The sequence below is a fragment of the Spea bombifrons genome, chromosome 4 (assembly GCF_027358695.1).
Source record: "Spea bombifrons isolate aSpeBom1 chromosome 4, aSpeBom1.2.pri, whole genome shotgun sequence".
Taxonomy (NCBI): Eukaryota; Metazoa; Chordata; class Amphibia; order Anura; family Pelobatidae; genus Spea; species Spea bombifrons.
In genome coordinates this window covers 13,438,192-13,465,237 of record NC_071090.1, presented here as the reverse complement: position 1 = coordinate 13,465,237, position 27,046 = coordinate 13,438,192, and the positions used below count along the sequence as shown (strand labels likewise).

General features: G+C 41.2%; 1 protein-coding gene across 1 annotated transcript in view; it reads right to left on the bottom strand.

Moving 5' to 3' along the window:
* The window catches only part of DOCK2 (dedicator of cytokinesis 2), a 247,022-nt gene that overhangs the window by 15,761 nt on the left and 204,215 nt on the right, over nucleotides 1-27,046 (bottom strand). Inside the window, exons 39-47 of the mRNA XM_053465366.1 lie at nucleotides 21,574-21,663; nucleotides 18,689-18,793; nucleotides 16,431-16,572; nucleotides 16,167-16,248; nucleotides 11,911-11,995; nucleotides 8,274-8,360; nucleotides 7,765-7,941; nucleotides 6,940-7,023; nucleotides 4,611-4,748 (exon numbers count right to left, since the gene is read on the bottom strand). Of these exons, the coding sequence (XP_053321341.1) occupies nucleotides 4,611-4,748; nucleotides 6,940-7,023; nucleotides 7,765-7,941; nucleotides 8,274-8,360; nucleotides 11,911-11,995; nucleotides 16,167-16,248; nucleotides 16,431-16,572; nucleotides 18,689-18,793; nucleotides 21,574-21,663 (990 nt within the window). The remainder of the gene's footprint in view (nucleotides 1-4,610; nucleotides 4,749-6,939; nucleotides 7,024-7,764; nucleotides 7,942-8,273; nucleotides 8,361-11,910; nucleotides 11,996-16,166; nucleotides 16,249-16,430; nucleotides 16,573-18,688; nucleotides 18,794-21,573; nucleotides 21,664-27,046) is intronic.

The following is a 27,046-nucleotide window of genomic DNA, read 5'->3' as shown; positions in this document are numbered from 1 at the left end:
CACTCTGCCTCCAGAAAAGCCTTATGCCCCCCTATATGCCACTCTGCCTCCCTGATATGCTTTATACCCTCCTATATGCCACTCTGCCCCATAATATGCCTTTTAATCCCCTATATGCCACTCTGCCTCCAGAAATGCCTTATACCCCCCATATGCCACTCTGCCTCCCTGATATGCCTCAACCCTCCTATATGCCCCTCTGCCCCGTGATATGCCTTTTAACCCCCTTTTTGCCACTCCACCTCCAGATATGCCTTTTGACCCCCTATATGTCACTCTGCATCCAGAAATGCCTTATACCCCTATATGCCACTCTGTCCCATGATATGCCTTCTAACCCCCTATATGCCACTCTGCCATATAGGGGGTTAAAAGGCATATCATGGGACAGAGTGGCATATAGGGGGGTATAAGGCATTTCTGGAGGCAGAGTGGCATAAAGGGGGTTAAAAGGCATATCATGGGGCACTCTGCCTACAGAAAAGCCTTAAGCCCCCTATATGCCACTCTGCCTCCCCAATATGCTTTATACCCTCCTATATGCCCCTCTGCCCCATGACATCCCTTTTAACTCCCTTTATGCCACTCTGCCTCCAGATATGCCGTTGACCCCCTATATGTCACTCTGCATCCAGAAATGCCTTATACCCCTATATGCCACTCTGGCATATAGGGGGTTAAAAGGCATATCATGGGACAGAGTGGCATATAGGGGGGTATAAGGCATTTCTGGAGGCAGAGTGGCATAAAGGGGGTGAAAAGGCATATCATGGGGCACTCTGCCTCCAGAAAAGCCTTATACCCCCCTATATGCCACTCTGCCTCCCTGATATGCCTCAACCCTCCTATATGCCACTCTGTCCCATGATATGCCTTCTAACCCCCTATATGCCACTCTGCCATATAGGAGGTTAAAAGGCATATTATGGGACATTTTTGTTTACTTTATATGGCAAGCCGATCCAGCTTGCCATATTAAATAAAAAATAATATATGCCACTCTGTCCCATGATATGCCTTCTAACCCCCTATATGCCACTCTGCCATATAGGGGGTTAAAAGGCATATCATGGGACAGAGTGGCATATAGGGGGTATAAGGCATTTCTGGAGGCAGAGTGGCATGAAGGGGGTTAAAAGCCATATCATGGGGCACTCTACCTCCAGAAAAGCCTTATGCCCCCTATATGCCACTCTGCCTCCCCGATATGCTTTATACCCTCCTATATGCTCCTCTGCCCCATGATATACCTTTTAACCCCCTTTATGCCACTCTGCCTCCAGATATGCCTTTTGACCCCCCTATATGTCACTCTGCATCCAGAAATGCCTTATACCCCTATATGCAACTCTGGCATATAGGGGGTTAAAAGGCATATCATGGGACAGAGTGGCATATAGGGGGATATAAGGCATTTCTGGAGGCAGAGTGGCATATAGGGGGACACACTTACATACACACACATGCCGATTTTTTTTGTTTTTAACAAATACAAAAAACATTATACAGTACAAAAAATACATTATTTTACTCACCTTCTACTTCTCTTGACTTCCTGGTAGCTGCACACTGTTCTCCTCTATGCTGACAGGATGCCACTGACCTGACATCCGGTGCTGCAGCAGTCTGAGCGCGAGGGGGCGGAGCTTCCACCTCACGCTGCTTCCATCACTATGCAGCCGTCAGACTGCTGGGAATGTAATCTAAACGGCCGGTGCGTGCTGATGTCGCCGGCCGGAGCTACTTTAACACTTTTTTTTTATTTATATGGTAAGCTGGATCGGCTTGCCATATGAAGTAAAAAAAAAAGTATTAAAGCAGAGCCGGCCGGCGGCATCAGCACGCACCGGCCGTTCAGATTACATTCCCAGCAATCTGATGGCCGCATAGTGATGGGAGCAGCGTGAGGGGTGAAAGGTCAGTGCGAGGGGGCGGAGCTTTCACCCCTCACACTGCTCCTATCACTAGACGGCCATCGCACACGGCTGCTGGGTGCTGATGCCGGCCGGCCGCATCAGCACCCAGCGGCCGCTTTGATTAGATTTCGGGCAGCCTGGGGGGCAGCTCAGCGGCTGTCTTCATGGCCGCCCAGCCCACGGACCTTCCGGCCCACCGGGAAATTTCCCGGTATCCCGGTGGGCCAGTCCGGCCCTGACCAGGCCCCTCTTTATTTTAGTGCACCACGTAGAAGTCATATAACACTTTCAACCCCTTCAGGATGAAGGCATTTTAACACTTAATGACAACAGCATTTTAAAAATTTCTGCTGCGTCATTGTCCAACCGCAATTTCCTTCTCCCTCATTTTTCTTTTTAGCATTCTTCTATATAATCCATCGCTAGTATGAAAAATTCTAAAAAAAGTGAAACATTTTGAAAAAACAAAACCATATTGTTTCACAGTTTTACCTCTAATGTACACATTCTCTAGAAGAAGTGCGGCATAACTTTCCAGACCCTAGGGAAACCCTTGTGATGTCTCATAGATAACTTTGCATTTCCCCTCTCCATACTCCTGCAGGCTGTGACTGCCTTGTCTTTTTTCCACACCTTGAAACTTGCTAAGATACAGGCTCAGGATCTTGACAGATCCTTTCAGGTCTGCGCTAGAGTGAAGGGATCTGAAGACATCGGAATGTGCAAACTAAAGTTTTAATCCCTTGCCTGTGCCAAGGATTTAGCCTTTCCAATGGTTAATAGGCTATGGCATAGTACAACATCCTCCAGTCCAAACTGTTGGAATTCTGTGATGTAGTACTGCGTCCTTCATCGTGAAAGGGTTAAGGGAATACTGGCACAAAACACCAGGGCAAATAAATGCTTACTGACACTTTTGCGGTGTTTCGCTGTAATTTTCTCCTCTCCTATATAGTGTACCCCCACAAGTAATATATTTTTTTTTCAAGAAGGGCTTTCTTCAAATACCATGTTTTGATGATATCCTCTAATGTTCTTAAAAAAATAATATATTTTAATAATTGAAAAAAACACTCGCTTTTATTTGAAAAATATTATACTCATCCACAAAAGTTAATGAAAAAACCTGCTTAATAGATTCTACTATTTAGAAATACCCAATGTTTTTACATTTTTTTGTGCAAGTTATAGGGTAATAAGTAGTGTCAAAACCATTTTTTCAAAATCTTGTCATTCTGCCCCATGTTCTATTTGGGACATCTTCGAAGTTGGCCAATGCAATTTGCCTTCATCAAACCATATAGTTTTAAAAAACTAGACACTCCAAGGTATTTTAACCCATTCACTGCACTAATTCTACTACCGCACTTTGTCAAACAGTTACAGCTCCTGGTATATGTTACTGTTGGGTTGTTTGGGAGGTACAATGCCACATTTGGGAAGTGCGCATTTTTCAACTTGGAACTTTCAACGACTGGTCCTACAGCCCTAATGTATTTCAAGTGCTGGTATTTTAACTCTTTCCATGCACTAATTTTACCATCAGCCTTTGTCAAAATTTGTGGTGGTATGTTTTTGTGTTTTTTTTTCCCACACACATTGTACTTCAGGTATGAATTTATCATTCCTGGTATATGTAATTATCAAACAATATCCCAATATGTGTTCCTCAATACAGCGATCCCACCCATACATGGGTTTTTCTGGTTGTTTTGGGCTAAAAGGCCGAATTTGGGAAGTGCGCTTTTTTCATTTTGGCCAGTCTGTGCCCATGCCCTATTTGGCACATCTTTGAAACCGGCCACTCCAATCAAATCATTCATTTTTTTACTTTTTTACATTTTTGGGGAACTGGGTGGTTTTCCTGATGTGACATCACTGCATAATTATTTTTAAATGTTACCACATTTTTTTTTTAGCTATTTTTTAATTTTTTTCCATTGTTTTAAAATATTTTTTTAATATTTTACAATCACATTGTGATTAGAAAGTTGGGCTCCATTGACATGCATGGTTGAAAGCAGTACCTGTGTTCAACCTGCAGAGTTCTCAGGAAATGTATTTTTGTTAATGGATGCCGCCATCTTGCGAGAGGCAAAGTCTCTCGCAGTGGCATTTGTGTATGGCGGACGTTGACGCCGATCTCGATTTTGCTGAATACCTCAACATCAAGACATCTAAACTTGTTTAATGCCATGACTTGCCTTGCACGTCATTGGTCGTTAAGGGGTTAAGAAAGGCAGAACAAATATATACATCTACATATATTATAAAACACAGAACAATAAAATAACAAATGAATCAACAGGATGTATGGGCAAATGCCTAGGCTAAAATGAGGTACCTCATATCTGAGGTATCCTCTTCATAAAGGCTTTTTGCCAAAACGTCAAGTGTTACCTCATTTATACCCTAGCCATTTGATTTTCTGCATTAATTTGCTTTATATTTTATCCTTTTGTTCCGTGCCTTTGGGAAGCAGTTATTGTATATTTATTCTGTGACCTTGTATTTCCTTAGTAGTGTTATGTAATACACTCTTATTATGACATTTAATTAACTATTTTCCCTTCATATGGGGCCGCCATGCAATCCTATGTAAACATGCTGACATAAAAAAAATGATTGCATGTTTAAACATATCCCATAGTGTTGCATTTTTACATTTACATTAAGGCATTGAACAGAACTTACCAGTTCTCTTACACCATATTGCTTCTCAACTTTGGCTCTTAGACTCTTAAAACATTCTTCCATTCGGTCATGGAAAGGACGGAGGTCGTCAGTGACTCTTTTCTCATGAATCCGTATTCCAGCACCGAGCAAAGGTATCTAATGTTGAGAGATCAAAGAATAGTTTTCACTTAATAATACATTTCTCTTTATTAGTATAATGTTTCTCAAAACCAGATTGGTGATTGTGTTCTGCTTAATCCATGAACCTACTCAGTTTCACAATATTGCTGCCCACAGCCCTGCATTTGTCTTCAAAGAATTTAGTGCCTGGGGATTCATTACTTGAAAATGGGAATAAGGACGTAACAACCTGGTTGGTAAAACTTAGCGTAAAATTACATGGAACGATTTTTCATTGCCATGTAGACTATTTGATAGTTTCCATCAAAAGGCATATTAAATAAATCTCTCACCGAACTAATCAAGGTACAACTCATAAGTACATCATCCCAGAATATTTTGTCCATATATCCCGTGTCACAATTGTCTCATTATATGTTTGGTACATAAATATTTGAACTTCATTGTTTTAATTAACTGAAGTATATCTGAAATTACTATATTTGTTGTATTTTGTCATTGAGTCATATCGCATAAGATATATCTAAGTTTATTAATGATAAATATTTTTGATAATTTGTGCATTTATAGGCATATAAGGCCTTATTATTTGGCTGCGCCAAAAGGCAAGTGTGTTGTTGTAGCTATTTAACGTGCTTTCTAATGTGTACGCTGTATCGTTGCTGTTTATATCATAGTTTATTTATTGAGCAGAAAGAACACAAAAAAATAATATGACTAAACTGTTCAGCCAAACATACTTAAATTCAGACTCTTCATGAAAAAGACAAAGCAATTACCCTAAAGCTTCATAAAACCAGTGAATATCATTATTCAGACTATATTTTTTATGTTAAATACATTAATTACCTTTTCATTAGCTGTTGACAGTGTATCTAGGTTATCTGTTTTAAATACTGTTCAATGAAGTCCATTATGCCAGCACATCAATAATCTATAGTACAATTTAATTTCTGAAATTCTCCCAAGTATTCTTTGAACAGATGCAAGGCTCACAGAGCATATTGTATATTCGGGATTATGTGATTTAAGAGATGAAGAGATGCTCCCGCACAGTGACAAGTGAGTCAGCTTTCCCAAATAATCCCTAACTAAAAGTTATACCTATAACACAGGATCTCCAAAATGTGAGAGTGGCTCTGCTCAAAAAAACTCACACCTCCTCACGTTACAGCCCACCAATGGTCCCATTATGTAGAAGGCTTACCCCCCCCAACCCTTAGGTTAGGAAGCCATAAGACTATTAGGGCAGTCACAGTAACCACGTTTATGTCACAGATGTTAGCTTTCTTGTTGTTGGGACTTCCAGCTGTTTTAAAACATAATTCCCCAGTTCTGTGGGTGGAAATTCTATGATAAGATGCTTCAGTTGGTCTCAAATTTCAGCAGAGATATGGGTGTGGAGTGACGTAATGCCACATGGCCACTCACATGCTTTGGATAGAACTGGGAATTAAGTCACACACCCTTTAGTGCAGGGGTTCTCAAACTGCGGCCCTCCAGCTGCTGCAGGACTACATCTCCCATACTCCTTAGCTGAAGGAGCATTATGGGAGATGTAGTCCTGCAGCAGCTGGAGGGCCGCAGTTTGAGAACCCCTGCTTTAGTGTCTTGGCATCAGCAGTCAAGAAGTTACTAACATGTTCAATATGTTTTATAGGATTTAACAATGAAAGAGATACTGTTAGGGCTGCAGTATTATTAAAGTGTCAGGTTTGCAGTTTATACAATAACCAGGATAGCTAGAGGTGCTGTCAATTTCTATATATTTTTTTAATTGAGTGACTTGCATATCACAGCAAATATCCTATATGTCAACAAATGTAAAATTTAAAAAAGAATGAAAAACAACCACCTTCATATAGGTGGTATAAATCACATAATACCATGACAAAACATTGTTACTAGTAGTATTAGAAAATGCCTATGAGATCATAATGCATTGTTAATATAAAATATACCTTTGCTTATTTACCAAGTTTCATTGTTTTCCTCAGTTACTTGCTTAGGACAGGCTATATATTCCTCTTCCCTGGAGCCTCTAGGTCTCTGTGAGGTATGATACCACCGTGTAGCTTTTCAGCTGGCATTAAATCATTATATATTGTCATAATGCCATATTATATTATAATATATTATCTTTGTTGGCTGAAGCTGTTAGTATATGAGGTCTTTCATACTAATATTACAGAATAAACACATTTACCTGCCATGCAATGAGATCCTTAAGCCTATTTAGCTTTTCATAATCCTCTGGATGTTCTTGCATATATCCTTCAGTGAAAAAAGCCTAAGCAAATAAAATACACAATATTCTTTATTCTAATATTGATTCTTTTAAAATACCCACAATACCCAATAAATAAAAGTTCATTGGTCTCTGGCTTAATCATTAGGGACACATCAGTTTAGCCAAAAGTCAGCATTACAAACATAGGAAATCATATGACATTACTTTAAATGGATGCTAAAAATACAATAAACTAGGAAATACAACCAGTCTTTGCAAGCACATTTCCTTGTGCTAATTTGCAATGTGGCTGCCTATAACAATGTATATCACATATTACTCTTCTTGTGCCTAAATTATAATCCCAAAACCTGATTCAACAGATTAGAATTTAATCTGTTGAAATATAATTCATTCTATTTTATGCAACACGCTATGCACTATACAGGCCTTTGTTGTGACATATAAGGAATTGTAAATACTGGTACATTAGGCAAGTCTTACGCATTTAACACATGCTGACGATTTAGAGTGATTAATATGTCTTTTGGCCACAAAGTCGAATTGTCTAAGCATTTAGATAGTGTGTATGATGAGTGTATGGGTAATGGACGATTTAGACTAGCCTAGTGTATATTGTGCTGAAGACAAGCTGCAAATTTGTGCTGCCTTATGTCACTCCTTGCTGGAAAGTGCAGAACAGATTCAGCCTGGTACCCTTGGAAGATGGCTGACCCATCCCCATGGATCCTCAGTTATTCTAAGAATAATCTTCCTCGTGTAACATATATTTATTCTTACCTTTTCATATTTTGCAAATCCACCCATAACAGCTGGGTCAACAATTCCATTCAGACACATTGATAGTGGGTTGATTGCCAGATGTTCATCACTTTGGTATTGATTGATAAGCATCAGTATCTTTTCATTTGTTGCAGACATTGTCTCAATAGCATTTTCCAGTGGACTGATGGTTGCCTAATACAATTCCAAAAATTCAATCACTTTCAAACTATAATTTCAATTATAACAACATAATATGTGCAGAATTTGCAAAAAAAAAAATCCCCTAAAAGTTAACACTAAAAGTGTGTTAAATAATTCTCACTCGAAAATGTACAACTAATGCATATTAAATGGAATAAAGAACCACTTGTGCCCTCCATGGCAGTGTTTCTGAATACTTGGGTCGCAAACCTAAGTCTGGCGCTGGTCCTGGAGACCAGAGTAGGGAGCGACTGTTATAGAGGCTACTTTACAGTAATCATGTCTATTAAGTACAAATAACAAACAAACCAAAAATTACATACATGTAATATGGAGGTAACCTCAAACCACCGTAAAATGCCAGGTAACCTGTAAGCTGTGATAAACGTTGTCCTTTCAATCCACATTGACTGTACATAAAAAAAAGATACATTATTAATTAAATAATCAGTAATGTGTACAAGTTGGTTATATGTGTATATATGTAAATATATATATATATATATATATATATATATATAAAGTTTGCACAATACTGTATATTTATATATATATAAATATACAGTATTGTGCAAATGTTTTGGGCAGGTGTGATAAAAATGCTGTAAAGTAACAATGCTTTCAAAAATGGACATGTTAACAGGCTATGTTTAACATTTAACAAAAAGCAAACAAAATAGAAGAAAATCTAAATCAATATTTGGTGTGAGCACCCTTTGCCTTCAAAACAGCATTAATTCTTCTAAGTGCGCTCACACACAGTTTTTAAGGAACTCGGCTGGTGGATTGCTCCAAACATCAGGGCCGGCCCTACAATGGAGCCGACTGGGGCACTTTTGAAGGGGCGGCACCTTTGAAGGGGCGGCACTTTGCCGCCCCAAGCGCTCTTTTTTTTTTTTTTTTAAAGCGGAGGAGAGAGAGAGAGGGGCGCCGAGTGGTTTTCGCTTACCCGCTCGGCGCCCCCCTCTCTCTCCTCTGCAGCGAGTCTCCCTGTTCGGTGCCGGCTTGTAATGCAGAGCGCCGGAAGTGATGTCAATTTCCGTCGCTCAGCATTACAAGCCGGCACCGTGGCAGAGCAGGAAGACTTGCCGCAGGACTGTTTAAAGGTAAGTACCTTTAAATGGGGGGGGGGGTAGATAATGGCGTCGGCGAAGTTTAAAATGCCGCCCCCCGGCGTCAGGGGGGGGGGGGCGTCATTTTAAACTTCGCCCCAGGCGGCATTAAGTCTTGGGCCGGCCCTGCCAAACATCTAGGAGAACCTTCTGTGGATTTAGGCAGATGTAGAGATCTGGGCTCTGTGGGGGTCATACCATCACTTCCAGGACTCCTTGTTCTTTAGGCTAGAGATAGTTCTTAATGACTTGGGCTGTATGTTTCGGGTCATTGTCATGCTGCAAAATAAATTTGGGGCCAATCAGATGCATCTCTGATGGTATTGTATGATGGATAAATATCTGCCTATACTTCTCAATATGGAGGAGACCATTCATTCTGAACAAATCCTCAACTCCATTTGCAGAAATGCAGCCCCAAAGTGGCAAGGAACCAACACCATGCTTCACTGCTCACTCCGAACATAATAAGTGTTTGCACTGCTCTCCATCCCTTTAGTGAACCAACTTCCTTCCACTACAGCCAAATATTTCAGATTTTGACTCATCTGCACCTCTGTTCCTGTGTTTAAGTGAATAGTTAAGTAGCATGGCCTTGTTTCCAGGTCAGATGGCATGGTCTTTTGGCTGCAAGTCTTCCATGAAGACCACTTCTGACTAGACTTCTCCAGACAGTAGATGAGTGTACTAGGGTCCCATTGTTTTCTGACATTGCTGAGCTGATAGCACTACTGGACATCTTCTAATTGTGAAGGGGAATAAGCATGACGTGTCTTTCATCTGCAGCAAGTACGTTTCCTTGGTTGACTACTGTGTCTACAGTCCTCAACATTGCATGTTTATTTGTGCTTCAAAATAGCTTGGACAAAACACCTGGAAACCACTGTTGCATTGAAATTTCTGTCTGGGAGATACCTTGCTGATGGAATATAACTATGTTCTGTTTTGTTGCTGTGCTGTCTTGTTATGGTGTATGACTTTTGACATTAAACTGTCTTTGGAAACCTCACCTTGTTAGTGAGTTTGGCTGCTCCTCATCCAGTTTTATTCCTCCTATGCTGCTATTTCTGTGTCAGTTAACAATTGTGTTTCAACCTACATAATGCATTGATGCAAATGTACCTAGAAGAACTGATGTTGTTTTGGAGGCAAAGGGTGATCACACCAAATATTGATTTGATTTGGATTTTTGTTCTGTTCATTCACCTTGCAGTTTGTCAAATGATAAAACAAATACAGTTAACAAAAAAAAAAAAAACATTCTTACTTTATAGCATTTTTCACACCTGCCTAAAACTTTTTTACATTCTGGTCTCTACACTGACCAAGGGTGTACAAGGCTGCTGAACAAGCTAATGTGCAATTATTCAAAACGGGCAGAGACAAGCAGCTCTGCCGAGTATTTCACTAAGAAGCATCAGTCAAGGTATGAGGAGGCTGGAGAAGTAATAATTAAAGAAACCACAGTATAAAAAAGGTTTTTTTGTTTTTTTTTAAAAATATCCTGGACATAGGAATCCTTTTATTCCAAATATACCGTATTGGCTCGGATATAGGCCGCCCCCGTATATAGGCCGCACCCTAAAAGTTTGGTGCTTTTTTAAAGAAAAAGTTTTTTTCTTTAAAAAAGCACCAAAAAAAACATGCTGCCACTCTGTCCCCCCCCAAGATATGCTGCCACTGTCCTCCCTCCCCGAGATATGCTACCACTGTCCTCCTCCCCCCCCGAGATATGCTGCCACTGTCCTCCCTCCCCGAGATATGCTACCACTGTCCTCCTCCCCCCCGATATGCTACCACTGTCCTCCTCCCCCCCCGAGATATGCTGCCACTGTCCTCCCTCCCCGAGATATGCTACCACTGTCCTCCTCCCCCCCCGATATGCTACCACTGTCCTCCTCCCCCCCCCGATATGCTACCACTGTCCTCCTCCTCCCCCCCGCGATATGCTACCACTGTCCTCCCCCCCCCGAGATATGCTGCCACTGTCCTCCTCTGCCCCCCCCTCCTCGACTTACCGGAGCAGACTCCCTGGTGTCTTGCGGGGCCGACGTGGGACATCTACGCAATACGCGTATGCAACTTCCGGTGCCGGTACCGGAAGTTGCATACGCGTATCGCGTAGATGTCTCCCGCCGGCCCCGCAAGACACCCGGGAGTCTGCTCTGGTAAGTCGGGGGTGGGCAGAGGTAAAACGCATCGTGCGGACGGTCTGCACGATGCGCTTAGACAACCTCCCGTGCCGGCACCCCCCCCGTGGGAAGTGCTGGCAGGGGAGGCTGTCTGAGCGTATCGGGGAGTAGGATGCAGGTCCCCTGCACCGCTGCGGGGGATCTGTATCCTAACCCCGCTGCCTGCCCGGCGCCCGGGACTGCATGTCCCGGGCGTCGGGCGCTAAACCCCGAATATAGGCCGCACCCCCACTTTAAAGACTTAAAGTGGGGGAAAAAAGTGCGGCCTATATTCGAGCCAATACGGTAATATTAAGATGTATCTTCTCTGCGTTCTTTTTAATACTGTGTACAGTGTATACATCTTACTATCGTACTATTTCTTTGTGTCAGTGAAGCAAATCAAACACCTTCTGACACCACAGTTTTTAAATTAAACCAGCATTTCTACATGTGTTTGCCCCACATTATATTTACTCTTAAATGTGTTAATTAGAAAATAGAAAATGCTATGACAAAATATAGTGTTACCCTACATTTATAAAACGTTTTTCCACTGTTGTCATTCTTGTACATTTCCGTTTATTTCAAAATTCCCAACTTTCATCAGTGTTTAAGCAGTAATGATTTTGCATATTATTATAAAGAATGAAATATTCCCAGCTGGATATACTTACAGCAAATTCATTTTCAGGATCAATGGACCCCTTCCTTACAGGTCTTGAATAGTGGAATCTTTGCACATAATTTGACTTGTAAAAACTGCAAGATTATTTAAAGGACAATCGTGTAAAATGAACAGCACGACAAGCACGTTTAATCCATACCTCCTGGGCAGTATTTTATACTATATGAAAATATTAATGCTTAATGTACTCTTACTTTCACAGAGTATATGTAAATTAATTGAGTGCCCTTCTGGATAACTGTTTCGATAGATTAAGGTATAAAAAGAATATTATGCACAATTACTCTACATACCTTCTTTAAGTTTTAGCCCATAAAAAACATAAAATTGTGATTTACCGGTAGTTTTAGTGCTTTTTGTTACTCATACACTCAAAGAAAATCAATTAGCATTATCATCAATTTCACCTACTTTTGCATTAATATCTTTTCTTTTTTCGTGTACTGTTTTTATTGGTTCATGCATGTATCTCTTGTGTATGTTGTGGTCCCCAAGTGTTAAATGTTTTTATTATTAGCATTATTTATTTTTATAGCACCAGCAGTTTTGGCAGGGCAGTGCAATGGGTATGACAAACTGAAAATGACAAACCCATACATTAGGTAGAAAGGGCCCTACTGGCAATCTTATAAACCTAGTGGGATTAGGGGGAACTAAGCATCTAGGTAGCCAGAACGAGGAAAACTTTTCAACAGCTTAGCTGTAATGTACAAATTGTTTCTACATTACTGAATTCAATGTTGAATTAAGCTTTCATTTGAACATGCTAAAAGCTTGTATCCAAATTCTGATACTCAGAAGACAATCATAACATTTAACATTGAACATTGCAGCCGACACGCCCTGTCTGGGACCTTGCAACAAGTTCAAAAAACATTGTATTTCCATTGTTAGTAACGGAATGATTATTAAAAATAAGCAAGAGAATCGCTACGGGTCAAAAATACAGGTAGAATAGGGGAAAATATGTCCACGTATTTCCAGTTTGCAGTTTAATTACATGTAAGTAAATAGTTTAATCTGTGAACTTTATGTAAAAAAATATTGAAAAGTTACCATTAATTAGTCCAAAGCTGGTGGTTTTCAAGTTAGGCTAATTTAGATTTTTGCACGTGACAGATACATCACAGTGGCAGTTTTAAACAGTCTTTCACAGATTAAGTTTAAGAGAAAAGAGAGAGCCTCAACGAACAGGGGTTTCACCTACAGTAGGAAGTAAATGAATGATAGGTCCCCCTTTTGCTGGCAATAGAGCCCTGAAATGTTGAGGCATGGACTCCACTAGATCTCTGAAGGAATCCTATAGTACCAAGACATTAGCAGATCCTTTCAGTCCTGTAAGTCTGATCCATAGAGGTGGGGCCTCTATGGATCAGACTTGTTTGTCCAGCACATCCCACAGATGCTCGATTGGATTGAGATCTGAGGAATTTGGATGTCAAGTCAACAACTTGAACTCTTTGTGTTCCTGAACCACTTTTGCTTTGTGGCAGGGTGCATTATTCTGTATTCTAGGGAATACAGTGTCAATGAAAGGCTGTACATGGTCTGCAACAATGCTTAGTTAGGTGGTACGTTAACATTGTCAAAAGCATCAGACTGCCTCTGCCGGCTTGCCTTCTTCCCATAATGCACCCTGACACCATGTGTTTTCCAGGTAAGCAAAGCACATGCACCTGGCCATCCACGTTATGTTAAAATGTTTATTTGATTTATCAGACCAGGCCACCTTTTTCCATTGCTCCGTGGTCCTGTTCTTGTGCTCACTTGCCCATGGTAGGCACTTTCGGCAGTAGACTGGGGTCAGAATGGACACCCTGACTGGTCTGTGGCAATGCAGCTGCATACACAACAAATGCGAGTTTTGAGACCTTTCTATGAGAACCATTATTAACTTTTTCAGCAATTTGTGCCACAGTAGGTTGTCTGTTGGATTTGACCACACGAGCCAACATATGCCCAGATAAATACATATACACACACCTGTATATACACACTAACTGCCATAAGCACAGAGCCCAGGTCCTACCTGAAGATCATATATCTTAGTGTAGCTGCAGGTTGATGGCTGGCTGACCTTTACCTTTTCCTTATGAGCAGAGAGCCATGCAGCCTCCACCTTTACCAACTGTAGCATGTGACAACGGAAAGAGCTTCTTTTTGGCACATGACAGGAAGTAGGAAGCTGACACTGCCATCATTGATGCCCATAATAGAGTCTGTGTCTCTGCAAATACCCCCGGCACCTAGTAGGCCCCCACATCACCCAGCACGACATGTACTGTAAGCATTATGTGAAGTGCAGGCTAATACAGAAATTATTCTTCAGCATGCAAGCAAGATTTGGGAGTCCCTGAGTGCCTGAACCTGCCATGCCCCTGCCAGCCTTTAACCATGCCTCCAAAAAATGTGTTCCAATTTGGGCACCAGAAACGTTGGAGGGTATGTGTCATTGTGAAGCATTTTCTCTCATTATAAGAGCACTATAGTATAATTTGCTGTCTTTTCTGTCTCAATTGAAGAAAAGTATTGGACAAAAGGTAAGTGGACAACAATAAGGTGAGAGACAATAGGGAAATAGAAGTTTTGTTTAGGATATCTGTAGATATTTGCCTTATTTTTATATTTTTAAGGCAAAATGCTACGTACACTGCTGAATACCTTGTATTACCACCATATTGTGTGGTTTATTGTGAGGGGTATATACATTGAAATAGGCCCAATATTAAACAAAACAGGTAACTTTAGTAATGAAAATTAAGACAGGGAGTGTACTGCCAGGGGAGCGAGTAAGCAGATAATTTGGAAAAGACTATATGTGAATACACCATATTTATTAATTAGAAATTAATTGATCCAGACTGTCTGCTTTTTTCTGTAATCTGGGCTACATCTAACATATAGAAGTATATGGCTGCAATTAAATTTACGTGGAGACGGTTTATGGTTTTTCAGTATTTTTTGAAGCAATATTTCATTTGCATCCAACGTGTTATTCTCACTTAAGCCATTTATATAGCAGCCTTTGTGTTAACCCACACAAATCTGTAGCGAGTTACCCACAGATCTAGAGCGTTATTCATCCGTGGGAAGTTCTTTTATACACTGGTGAGTTATGTATCCAAACAGAATCATGCAGGTTTTTTGGTGTCTAACTACACAGTGGTAGATTTTAAAGATTTTAAAACTTTGTAGTTTTAGAGATGATGCATGCAAGGTGGAAAGAGATGACTAGCTGCTTAGTGTGCCATAAATTAATTGTACTTAAACTTTTTGAGTTCCATTGGTTGGGGCACCAGGAGGCTGGGTCAATTTTCATAGTTTTGTTAGATATATAAGATATATTATTATTATTAGATATATAAGAGAAAACCTTATAAACAGCATACCCTTTACTTTACATATTTTTAGCTATTGATAGATACTTTGTTTATGGCATTACATCACATAATATAAAAGCCATCAAAATATAATCAACCCAGAAAGGAAGCCTATTGTAGAGGAGGGATATGAAAAGACAAGTGAGAAAGGAGTTGCATTAGTTGGAATATTTCTCTTAAGACATTAAAGGAGCCTTATGCTAATTAAGTAAAACCTTATTTTCATGTGAAATATTATATATACAGTCTATATATATATATATATATATATATATATACAGTCATGTGAAAAAGAGATTATATGGTTTTACATATTGAGTAAAACACTCTAGTGTATTTTACAGCATGCAAATAGCTGCAGGCATTCTTTAGTTATTAGAGTAATAGCTGTTGAAAGCAGGGAAAATACCTCAGTTTGCTTCTTATAGATACTCAGTAGAACTCGCATTCTAGTCATTTCATAGTGAGCTCTCATTTAAATCAATCGGAATAATGGCAGCCATTACCATGCTAACTGAAAACTCGCGTTTTCCTACAATACATGCAGTTATCTGCTGCTTCGATGCTGAGCATGTACAAGAGGTTCCCATACTAAAGCTTTCTGATTTCAATACGGGCAGCCATGGTAAAAAGGAAAATGATGACATGCACCAGAACCCATGCAAAATGGACTCCAACACGCATGTAACCCCTTAAGGACAATGGGCGGTCCCTAAACCCATTGAAAACAATGCATTTTGAGCCCGTACATATGTCATTAAGGGGTTAATATAAAAATCTAATCTAGAGAACTAAACCACAGTAAATTTACATGTATATGCCAATAGTATGTCATCTCAATAAAGTAACAATGCCAATGACTTACTTTATGATCTGATCTGGTACCGGTTTATTTCTAAATCTAGGTTGCTCCTCTAACACAGGCTGAACTGTAAAGCATTGAATATCTATAAAAAACTATGTTAAGGATTATAAAAATTTGCACATTTTAAATTTATGTCAGAATATCAACATTTCCACATGATTATGTCTATGCTAAATGAATAATAAAAACTACCACACTGGAAAAAGTTGGATTAAAATTAATATCTACAGTATTCCATGTTATTTCCCAGTCCAATCAGGATACATTGTCCAAGAGAACTTTTGATATCTTCTCCTGGGGATGAGGTGGTGTTTAACTGTTCTGCGAAAGGGAACTGGCTCATCAACTGGGCCAGAAAATCTTCTCTTCGCTCATATTCCTTACCTCGATAGATAAACACTTTATTCTGCAAATAAAAACAGTATAATCAATATGTGTAGTTCACAGGATTAATATTGAAATAATCTTAAAAAAAGTCATTGTGTTTGAGATATAGCAATCAAAATCTCTCATAATTTGACACGATGGTGGATAAGGATTAAGTAAAAAAAAATACTGCTACAAGCATTGTGAATTTATGCTGCTATTTATTATAACGTTTACAATTAGTCCAAAGACATTGAATTGATGCTACCTGAAATGCAAGAAGCACCTTAAATCACTTTTGCACATATATATTTTCAATTACGGTAATTCTTCACTGGTAATTCATTGTATGAACAATATTTTATGCAGTGATTATTTTTTGGGATCCCTTTTTTCTTGACTTTTTGATGAATTAAAAAATATTATTATTTCATCGTTATAAACAATCATGTAGTTTTTTTTATCTCAAATACAAGGACTATATATATTTTGCCATGTGACTGGATGCACAATTTACCTTAAACTATCTATCTATGTCTATATCTATCATAGGTATCTATGATTGGTAAAAATAAATGTATGGATATATGACAATGTGTGGCAATCCTTTGATTTCTTGATTACCTTACTAAGTTTACACCTTGAGTACAAGTGACAACAAAGCAGCCCCACAGCATTAGATCCTCCACTGTTTAACTATAAGTAGGGTGTTCTTACAAGCTTGATTTCTTCCCCTATGAACATATCATTGGCCTACATTGGTCTACTCTAATTTCATCTGTCCATAGAAAAATTTTCCAGAATGATTGTGGTTTGGCTTTTTATAATATCACATCAATGACATTCTTGTTCTTTTCAAACTCATTTGAATTCTTCATGGGGGTGCCAACAATAATGCTAAGGCAACGGGTTCGTTACATACTTTTTCCTCCTTTCTCATTTTTTATTGGTATTGTTTTATCCTGTGCTATTCCATTTCATATGTATGCATGTATATAGTGCAAACCATTTTTCATACACATTTTATCAGGAGATATAGTATGTACATGATGTAGAAACTATTCGAGAGTACCACTAAAGTACCACTTTAACTGTAGCTGTCACCTAAATCTAGCTATACCAAAATACAAAAATAATGCTCAGTCTCCCAAGAGGTTAACTATTTAACAAGCCCAGCACCTAAATGTTTTTAATTATGTTTAAAACATAATTATTGTGCTATAAATAACCTGGGCTCTGCACTCCCCACTCATGAAATTTCTATTAAAATGTGTCAATTTTAGTGGAAACTTTTTGTTTTAAGAAAGACGTTCAGGAAAACTTTAACCCCTTAAGGACAATGGGCGGTTCCTAAACCCATTGAAAATAATGCATTTTGAGCCCGTACATATACGGGCTTTGTCTTTAAGGTGTTAATATATGCATTAATCATCTACAGACTCTAGTTGTATAGGTTTTCCTGTTGTTTTCAATGTCTATCCTTTTTACATTTTTGTATAAGCAGTGCAATTTTTTTTAAAATATTAAATTTAAAATATAATTAGTTCTGTTTTGTGTTGTAACTTGAACGCATGGCTTTTGGGTATTAAATGTTACCATTTTTTTGTCCTAGGTAAGATCCATGTTTTGGCATATAAGGGACACTGTGGTAAAAACAGTCACAAATTATCAGTAGAAGAGAGGATACGGTTGGTTAAATGTCAATTAAATAACCCAAAGTTATTAAGCATATCAGAATTTTCCCAACTGAGTACAAACATCTCCATAACATACATATTCATTAGATATATTTATTAATAATATCATTGTCCAAGAAAATCATTCTACATTTGACTTATTTTTATTTTAAATTGACTACTGTTTTGTTCTAATGTGGAATCTTCTGCCAGAAAACTATGTTAACAACCAATTGATAGATGTTTAGTTAAATACCATCTGTAAACTGTATTGTGAGAACATAAAATGATTGCTTGTAAGACTTTATTAGTTTTTTAAAGCATAAAAACAATGTTGTCATCTGCTGAGATCACCAAAATGCTATCATCTATACATACCTATAAATCAAACTCCTACTTGCATGCATCTATATCTGCATGCTTACTCGCTGCCAGTTAGAAAATGATCTGGTGTGAACATAAAATTAATTTATCACTTACCCGAAGGAAAGTAGGAAATCCTTGGCCATAGTATCCAACTGCAAAGTAATCAGGTTTGGGACGGAGAATTTTCATTATATTTTCATAGAATTTTGCTTGCTGAGTCTGCCATTATAAAATCAGGAAAAAAACACATTAAGTGGAAAATAATCCATCTCTTAAATGACTAATAAGTCTGTATACTGCATACTGTATACAAAAAAGCATTTCAAATACAAAATGCACATTTAGTATAGCAGTTTTTCGCTGATAATAGACCATTAGTGCAAATGCAGGTTTACTACACTGTTATGTTAAGTGATAAATTAACTGGGTTGTCATATTTGTTAGGTAATTCATTATTTTGTAAAAAAAAGAGATGAGTGAGGATCAAGGAAAGAGAAGAGATTAATGAATGCAAAATTAGCCTGGCATGCGGCTGAGAGCTTCAGATGCATGGACAAGAGGAGAACAACATATATATAAAAAGGCCGAGAGCGCAAGAGATATGTAACTAAGAGATCTTAGTTAAGGGAGATACGTTGACTTTTTGTTTTTCTTTGTTCTTTTGTTCAGCTAAAGGTTTTGGAGTTTTACAACGTTTAAAAATATATATATATATCTTCTTGTACTATTTTATATTATAAAACAACCAAAATACATGCTATTTGTTCAAATATGTTTTTTAAAACTACATCTCCTGAGTTTATTTTTATTGACTATAGAACTAAGTATATTTTTGCAAACATATACTGCAAAATGATAAAACAAAACAATCATTATTATTATTATTTTTTTTTAAAGGCACAAGTGATAAATTACAGAGGATCCAGAAAGGACAAGATACTTCACTCTGTGGCAGTAATGGCTTTTATATAGCAGTGCAGCTATAAACAGTTTCCCAACATCATATGTACAGCAAAGTCCAAAAAGCTGAGTAACGTTATTAGCACACATCCCAACAGATAGCATTTCCAAATACCATCAGCGTTGGCCACATGAATAAAACATAAATGCTTTATTCCATCTCTTTAGAGTCAATCATGTCATTCAAGTTTATTTATTTAGCTATCAGAGCCAGACTTTTGTCCTGTTTGTATAGTGGATAGCTTTCAGTCTTTGTCAGTCTATGATTAGGCTTCTTGGTGAAAGATGTGAGACCTTACTATGTTATGTTATGTTGTGTTGGTGATTTCATGATCATCTGCTACAGATTGATCTACCTGGCTTGTCTAACTACCTGCTCTGTGAACTAATGTATGGCTTGTATAATTAACCATTTTGTATATAGACCCTGCCTGTGTCTGACCATGCATCCTTTATTAAGGATGTGTATGCGTGAGCATGGATTTCTGTGAGCATGTATGTGTAAATAGTGTGTGGGTGTCACGGTCTGCCCTGGCTGCGGAGCTGCATATCTGTCCTGCTTTAGTTTCCCTGTTTTGCTTTGATCCATTCCTGGATTTCCTTTTGCTGTGTTCTATTTTCCATTCCTTGCTTCGGCTTCAGCTCTGTTTCCTTTATAAGGTGTGCCCCACCTATGTGTTCTGTTTGTCTCAGTCTTCAGTCTAAAGGTATGTCTCAGTGCTATGTGTTTGGTTTCCATGTTTGGTTTGTTGTGTATCACTGTCAGCAGGCATTAGCATTAGGACCCACCGTCATTGGAGTACTTTGGCGTAGTGGTGGGCTAAGCATACTATGGCCATGTCATGTGACGGAATCTCCAATAGTAATCATGTAGCCCTAGGCTAGTTTCTGTATTCATGTGTGTCAGTCTGTGATGTAACCTGTGGGGTGTCCTTACCTGTCCTGTCTGTATCCCCGGTAGAGGGATGTCCTGTCTTGTTCATATCTTGTTTGGTTATGTTTATTCCTTGTCTTGTGCCACTTATCGTGTATATCTTATATCATGTTTCTTGCCTGGTCTCCCTTTCCCTTGCCTGTTATGTGTCTGCTATATTACCCTTTGCCTAGCTTCCATTCTCCCAGCCTGCAGCATCCTGCACGTGATTCATGTGTTATGCTTTATGCCTGCTCCAGGGTTCCTGCAGGATATATCTTCACTTTGTTCTGGACTTCATCCGCTGCCATATCAGGGCGCTGGTGTTTGGCTGCACAACCCTAGGTGCTCAACACCTGGGTGAGTGTGGTCACCCTGCAACCAGGCCCTGTCCAAACTCCACTACTGCACTGTGACTCCTGCATACAAACATCGGGCGCGCTGGGTCCTTTCAGTCATCAGCTTGGACTCAGTCCGTGACAGTGGGCATGGATGGTTATGTGTGTGCATGGATGTGTGTGTAAGCATGTAGGTGCAGGTGCGTGTATGTATGTGTAAGTGTGTGAGCATTGATGTGTGAGTACGGATGTGTATAAACATGCATGTGTAAATGGTGTGTAAGCATGGACGTGTATCTGTGTGTGAGCATGGATGTGTAAGTGTGTGAGCATGAATTTGCGTGTGCGTGTGTGAATATGTGTTAACATGAGTGTGTAATTAACTCATTGCTCTCTTGATTTAAGTGCACATCTGAGCCTACGTTTAACACAGGTCACTGGGAAAAGGTTCTCTGCTGGTAAGTATGACACCTGGTGGCCATATTTGTAGTTTTTATCTCACTTTTACCTACTAGTTATCAATCGGTACCCAAGGTGGTGGTCAGCCTGTTATCTTTAACCAACAAGATACATTTCATACTTATATGTGAAATAACTATTTTTTGTGTAAAGTTTTTAAATATAATGTGAACAATTGTACATTGCAGCACTGAGCATAATATTAAATCTTTTTGTAATATAAAATCGAACTTTTTCATGAGAACAATCCAAGTAGGTTCATACATATTTGGCAGCACTTCAATATGTAACATTATAGATTTATAGAACACTCTAAAATAAGTTCTTACCAGGCACTGGCTCAGTAGCTCATAGTCAAAAGTTTCCATTTCATATTGGTCTGCCAGTTGTTTACAAAGGGCTATTGCTTCTTCCCACATCTAGATGTAACATGACACAACAAATTATGTTATGGTCTCTAAAAACTCAGTGACGTGTTAAGTTGAATACCCATGCGACTCCTGTATTTACGACTGCAAAGTGTGAATGTTTGAACGATGCATTCAATATCGATAAGAACAATACAACATTGTGTTTTTATTTGAAACAGATTGTGTTTGTTCATTATTGTAACCTAGATGAAAATCAATCCAGATTTTAAGACACATTTTACATAAATGCTGGTAATTCCAAAGGGTTCATTTACTTTTTCTTGCCTCTATATATTTATATCTACTACTGTTCAAAAGTTTGGGGTCACTTACAAATGTCCTTGTTCTTTAAAACATCAAATGGATCAGAAATACAGTGTAGACATTGTTAATGATAATGTAAATGACTATTGTAGTTAGAAATGGCTGTTTCATAATATAATATCTTCATAGGCGTACAGAGGCTCTTTATCAGCAACCACCGCACCTGTGTTTCAATGGCATGTTGTGTTAGCTAATACAAGCAGAAGTTTAAAATGCTATTGATCATTAGAAACCCCTTTTGCAATTAAGTTCGCACAGCAAGAAATTTCCATGAACAGTAGTGTATATATATTTATATTAGACTTGGGCACCAGGGGGCTCTTCGTGTTCGTCTTCGTGCTCGTCTTCGGGGAAAAAAAAATCTTCGTATTCCGCGAATATTCGCCCGTTCCTGTCTTCTCTTCGGGCGAATATTCGCGGACATTCTTCGTGCTCGTTTAATCTTCGTTTTCCTCCTGGTTGCCTAGCAGGGGTTAATACGGGGTTAATAACACATCACAGCAGCAGCAGCTGCCGTGAAGGTACGTGTGTGCAGCTCTATTGGTCGTTTCGGCAGGGGGCTGGTCTGGCATCAACGAGTGAATTGCAGAACTGCAGAATGCACTTCATTCGTTGATGGCAGGCGAGCCCCCTGCCGAAACGACCAATAGAGTTGCACACACATACCGAGGTGTACTGTCCATAGATGTTTAATAAAAGAATAGGGAATATTTTACATTTTTAAATTGATTTTGGACCACTTTACATGCCTAACATTTGCTACCTATTTACAATGGCATACTTTGCAACAACCCAACTTACTTATTGGACAGGACTGGAAAATAGCAGGACTGTCCACCAAAATCTTGGGTGTGTTGGCAGGTATGCTGATGGAAAAATGTTGGACAAGAACTAAAAAATAGCTTAGGGTTAATGTACGGTTATGTTTAAGATTAGTAGCAGTGCACTGGTTTGGTTAAAGATGGATTATGTCTAAATAATAATAATTTAATTTTAATGTTTTTTTTAAAAAAAAAATAGGGGTTTATTTAAATGTATTTTAAAGTTAGATTTATTATTTAGTACTTGATTATATTTATTAAATGTTTATAGTAGCGTTACCTACCGAGCTATACCTACCTATGTGTATTTGCATTTTGCATACCTAGTTTAGCTAAATTAGATGGGACAGGACTGGAAAAAAGCAGGACTGTCCCTGAAAAAGTTGGGTCTGTTGGCAGGTATGTGGATGGAAAAATGTTATAGGGTGAAGTGTGAGTTATAGTGTTAATGTAATGCTATTAGTGAGTGAAGGCCAGGGCAAATAACAAGGAAAAGGTCCTTGTGTTTTGTGCATTGTAAGTGTGTGTGTATGTGTGTTATGTGTGATGTCACTGTGTGTTATATGTGTTATATGTGTTATTGTGTGTGTTATGTTTGGTTGGTTGTGTATCAGAAGGAAAATAATGAAATGGAAAAGGAAATGGGAAAGGCAAATGAGTGGGCAATTGGCGACCCGCTCACCTGTTTCACCCCAGGGCAAAGCACCCAAACACTGTCAGTCTTAGACGTTTGGCAGCAGACTTCCAGAGCTCAGACACAAGGCCCTAGCGTAAGCTGGCCACTCCGGCGGAGGTAGCAGGCGTTGCCACACCGCAAACAGAGGCAGCCAGGGGGGAGAAACTGCCCTTACCATTAGGGACATTTTGGGCATGACTCTAGCCAGGAAGCGAACTGGCAGAGAAGAGATGCTGGCACCACCACCAGCAGCAGCATTGAAAAATGGGAAAGGCGAATGAGTGGGCAATTGGCGACCCACTCACCTGTTTCACCCCAGGGCAAAGCACCCAAACACTGTCAGTCTTAGACGTTTGGCAGCAGACTTCCAGAGCTCAGACACAAGGCCCTAGCGTAAGCTGGCCACTCCGGCGGAGGTAGCAGGCGTTGCCACACCGCAAACAGAGGCAGCCAGGGGGGAGAAACTGCCCTTACCATTAGGGACATTTTGGGCATGACTCTAGCCAGGAAGCGAACTGGCAGAGAAGAGATGCTGGCACCACCACCAGCAGCAGCATTGAAAAATGGGAAAGGCGAATGAGTGGGCAATTGGCGACCCACTCACCTGTTTCACCCCAGGGCAAAGCACCCAAACACTGTCAGTCTTAGACGTTTGGCAGCAGACTTCCAGAGCTCAGACACAAGGCCCTAGCGTAAGCTGGCCACTCCGGCGGAGGTAGCAGGCGTTGCCACACCGCAAACAGAGGCAGCCAGGGGGGAGAAACTGCCCTTACCATTAGGGACATTTTGGGCATGACTCTAGCCAGGAAGCGAACTGGCAGAGAAGAGATGCTGGCACCACCACCAGCAGCAGCATTGAAAAATGGGAAAGGCGAATGAGTGGGCAATTGGCGACCCACTCACCTGTTTCACCCCAGGGCAAAGCACCCAAACACTGTCAGTCTTAGACGTTTGGCAGCAGACTTCCAGAACTCAGACACAAGGCCCTAGCGTAAGCTGGCCACTCCGGCGGAGGTAGCAGGCGTTGCCACACCGCAGACAGACGCAGCCAGGGGGGAGAAACTGCCCTTACCATTAGGGACATTTTGGGCATGACTCTAGCCAGGAAGCGAACTGGCAGAGAAGAGATGCTGGCACCACCACCAGCAGCAGCATTGAAAAGGCGAATGAGTGGGCAATTGGCGACCCACTCACCTGTTTCACCCCAGGGCAAAGCACCCAAACACTGTCAGTCTTAGACGTTTGGCAGCAGACTTCCAGAGCTCAGACACAAGGCCCTAGCGTAAGCTGGCCACTCCGGCGGAGGTAGCAGGCGTTGCCACACCGCAGACAGAGGCAGCCAGGGGGGAGAAACTGCCCTTACAATTAGGGACATTTTGGGCATGACTCTAGCCAGGAAGCGAACTGGCAGAGAAGAGATGCTGGCACCACCACCAGCAGCAGCATTGAAAAGGCGAATGAGTGGGCAATTGGCGACCCACTCACCTGTTTCACCCCAGGGCAAAGCACCCAAACACTGTCAGTCTTAGACGTTTGGCAGCAGACTTCCAGAGCTCAGACACAAGGCCCTAGCGTAAGCTGGCCACTCCGGCGGAGGTAGCAGGCGTTGCCACACCGCAGACAGAGGCAGCCAGGGGGGAGAAACTGCCCTTACAATTAGGGACATTTTGGGCATGACTCTAGCCAGGAAGCGAACTGGCAGAGAAGAGATGCTGGCACCACCACCAGCAGCAGCATTGAAAAGGCGAATGAGTGGGCAATTGGCGACCCACTCACCTGTTTCACCCCAGGGCAAAGCACCCAAACACTGTCAGTCTTAGACGTTTGGCAGCAGACTTCCAGAACTCAGACACAAGGCCCTAGCGTAAGCTGGCCACTCCGGCGGAGGTAGCAGGCGTTGCCACACCGCAGACAGACGCAGCCAGGGGGGAGAAACTGCCCTTACAATTAGGGACATTTTGGGCATGACTCTAGCCAGGAAGCGAACTGGCAGAGAAGAGATGCTGGCACCACCACCAGCAGCAGCATTGAAAAGGCGAATGAGTGGGCAATTGGCGACCCACTCACCTGTTTCACCCCAGGGCAAAGCACCCAAACACTGTCAGTCTTAGACGTTTGGCAGCAGACTTCCAGAGCTCAGACACAAGGCCCTAGCGTAAGCTGGCCACTCCGGCGGAGGTAGCAGGCGTTGCCACACCGCAGACAGAGGCAGCCAGGGGGGAGAAACTGCCCTTACAATTAGGGACATTTTGGGCATGACTCTAGCCAGGAAGCGAACTGGCAGAGAAGAGATGCTGGCACCACCACCAGCAGCAGCATTGAAAAGGCGAATGAGTGGGCAATTGGCGACCCGCTCACCTGTTTCACCCCAGGGCAAAGCACCCAAACACTGTCAGTCTTAGACGTTTGGCAGCAGACTTCCAGAGCTCAGACACAAGGCCCTAGCGTAAGCTGGCCACTCCGGCGGAGGTAGCAGGCGTTGCCACACCGCAAACAGAGGCAGCCAGGGGGGAGAAACTGCCCTTACCATTAGGGACATTTTGGGCATGACTCTAGCCAGGAAGCGAACTGGCAGAGAAGAGATGCTGGCACCACCACCAGCATTGAAAAATGGGAAAGGCGAATGAGTGGGCAATTGGCGACCCACTCACCTGTTTCACCCCAGGGCAAAGCACCCAAACACTGTCAGTCTTAGACGTTTGGCAGCAGACTTCCAGAGCTCAGACACAAGGCCCTAGCGTAAGCTGGCCACTCCGGCGGAGGTAGCAGGCGTTGCCACACCGCAAACAGAGGCAGCCAGGGGGGAGAAACTGCCCTTACCATTAGGGACATTTTGGGCATGACTCTAGCCAGGAAGCGAACTGGCAGAGAAGAGATGCTGGCACCACCACCAGCAGCAGCATTGAAAAATGGGAAAGGCGAATGAGTGGGCAATTGGCGACCCACTCACCTGTTTCACCCCAGGGCAAAGCACCCAAACACTGTCAGTCTTAGACGTTTGGCAGCAGACTTCCAGAGCTCAGACACTAGGCCCTAGCGTAAGCTGGCCACTCCGGCGGAGGTAGCAGGCGTTGCCACACCGCAGACAGAGGCAGCCAGGGGGGAGAAACTGCCCTTACCATTAGGGACATTTGATTCATGACACTAGCCAGGAAGCGAACTGGCATCGAAGAGACACTGGCACCACCAGCAGCAGCAGCAGAATTGGGAAAGGCGAATGAGTGGGCAATTGGCGACCCACTCACCTGTTTCACCCCAGAGCAAAGCATCCAAACACTGTCAGTCCTTGGCGTTTGGGAGCGGACTTCCAGAGCTCAGACACAAGGCCCTAGCGTAAGCTGGCTACATTGGCGGAGGTAGCAGGCGTTGCCACACCGCAGCAAGTGCAACCAGGGGGGAGAAACTGCCCTTACCATAAGGGACAATTAAGGCATGACACTAGCCAGGAAGCGAACTGGCAGAGAAGAGATGCTGGCACCACCAGCAGCAGCAGCAGCAGCATTGGAAAAGGCAAATGAGTGGGCAATTGACGACCCGCTCACCTGTTTCACCCCAGGGCAAAGCATCCAAA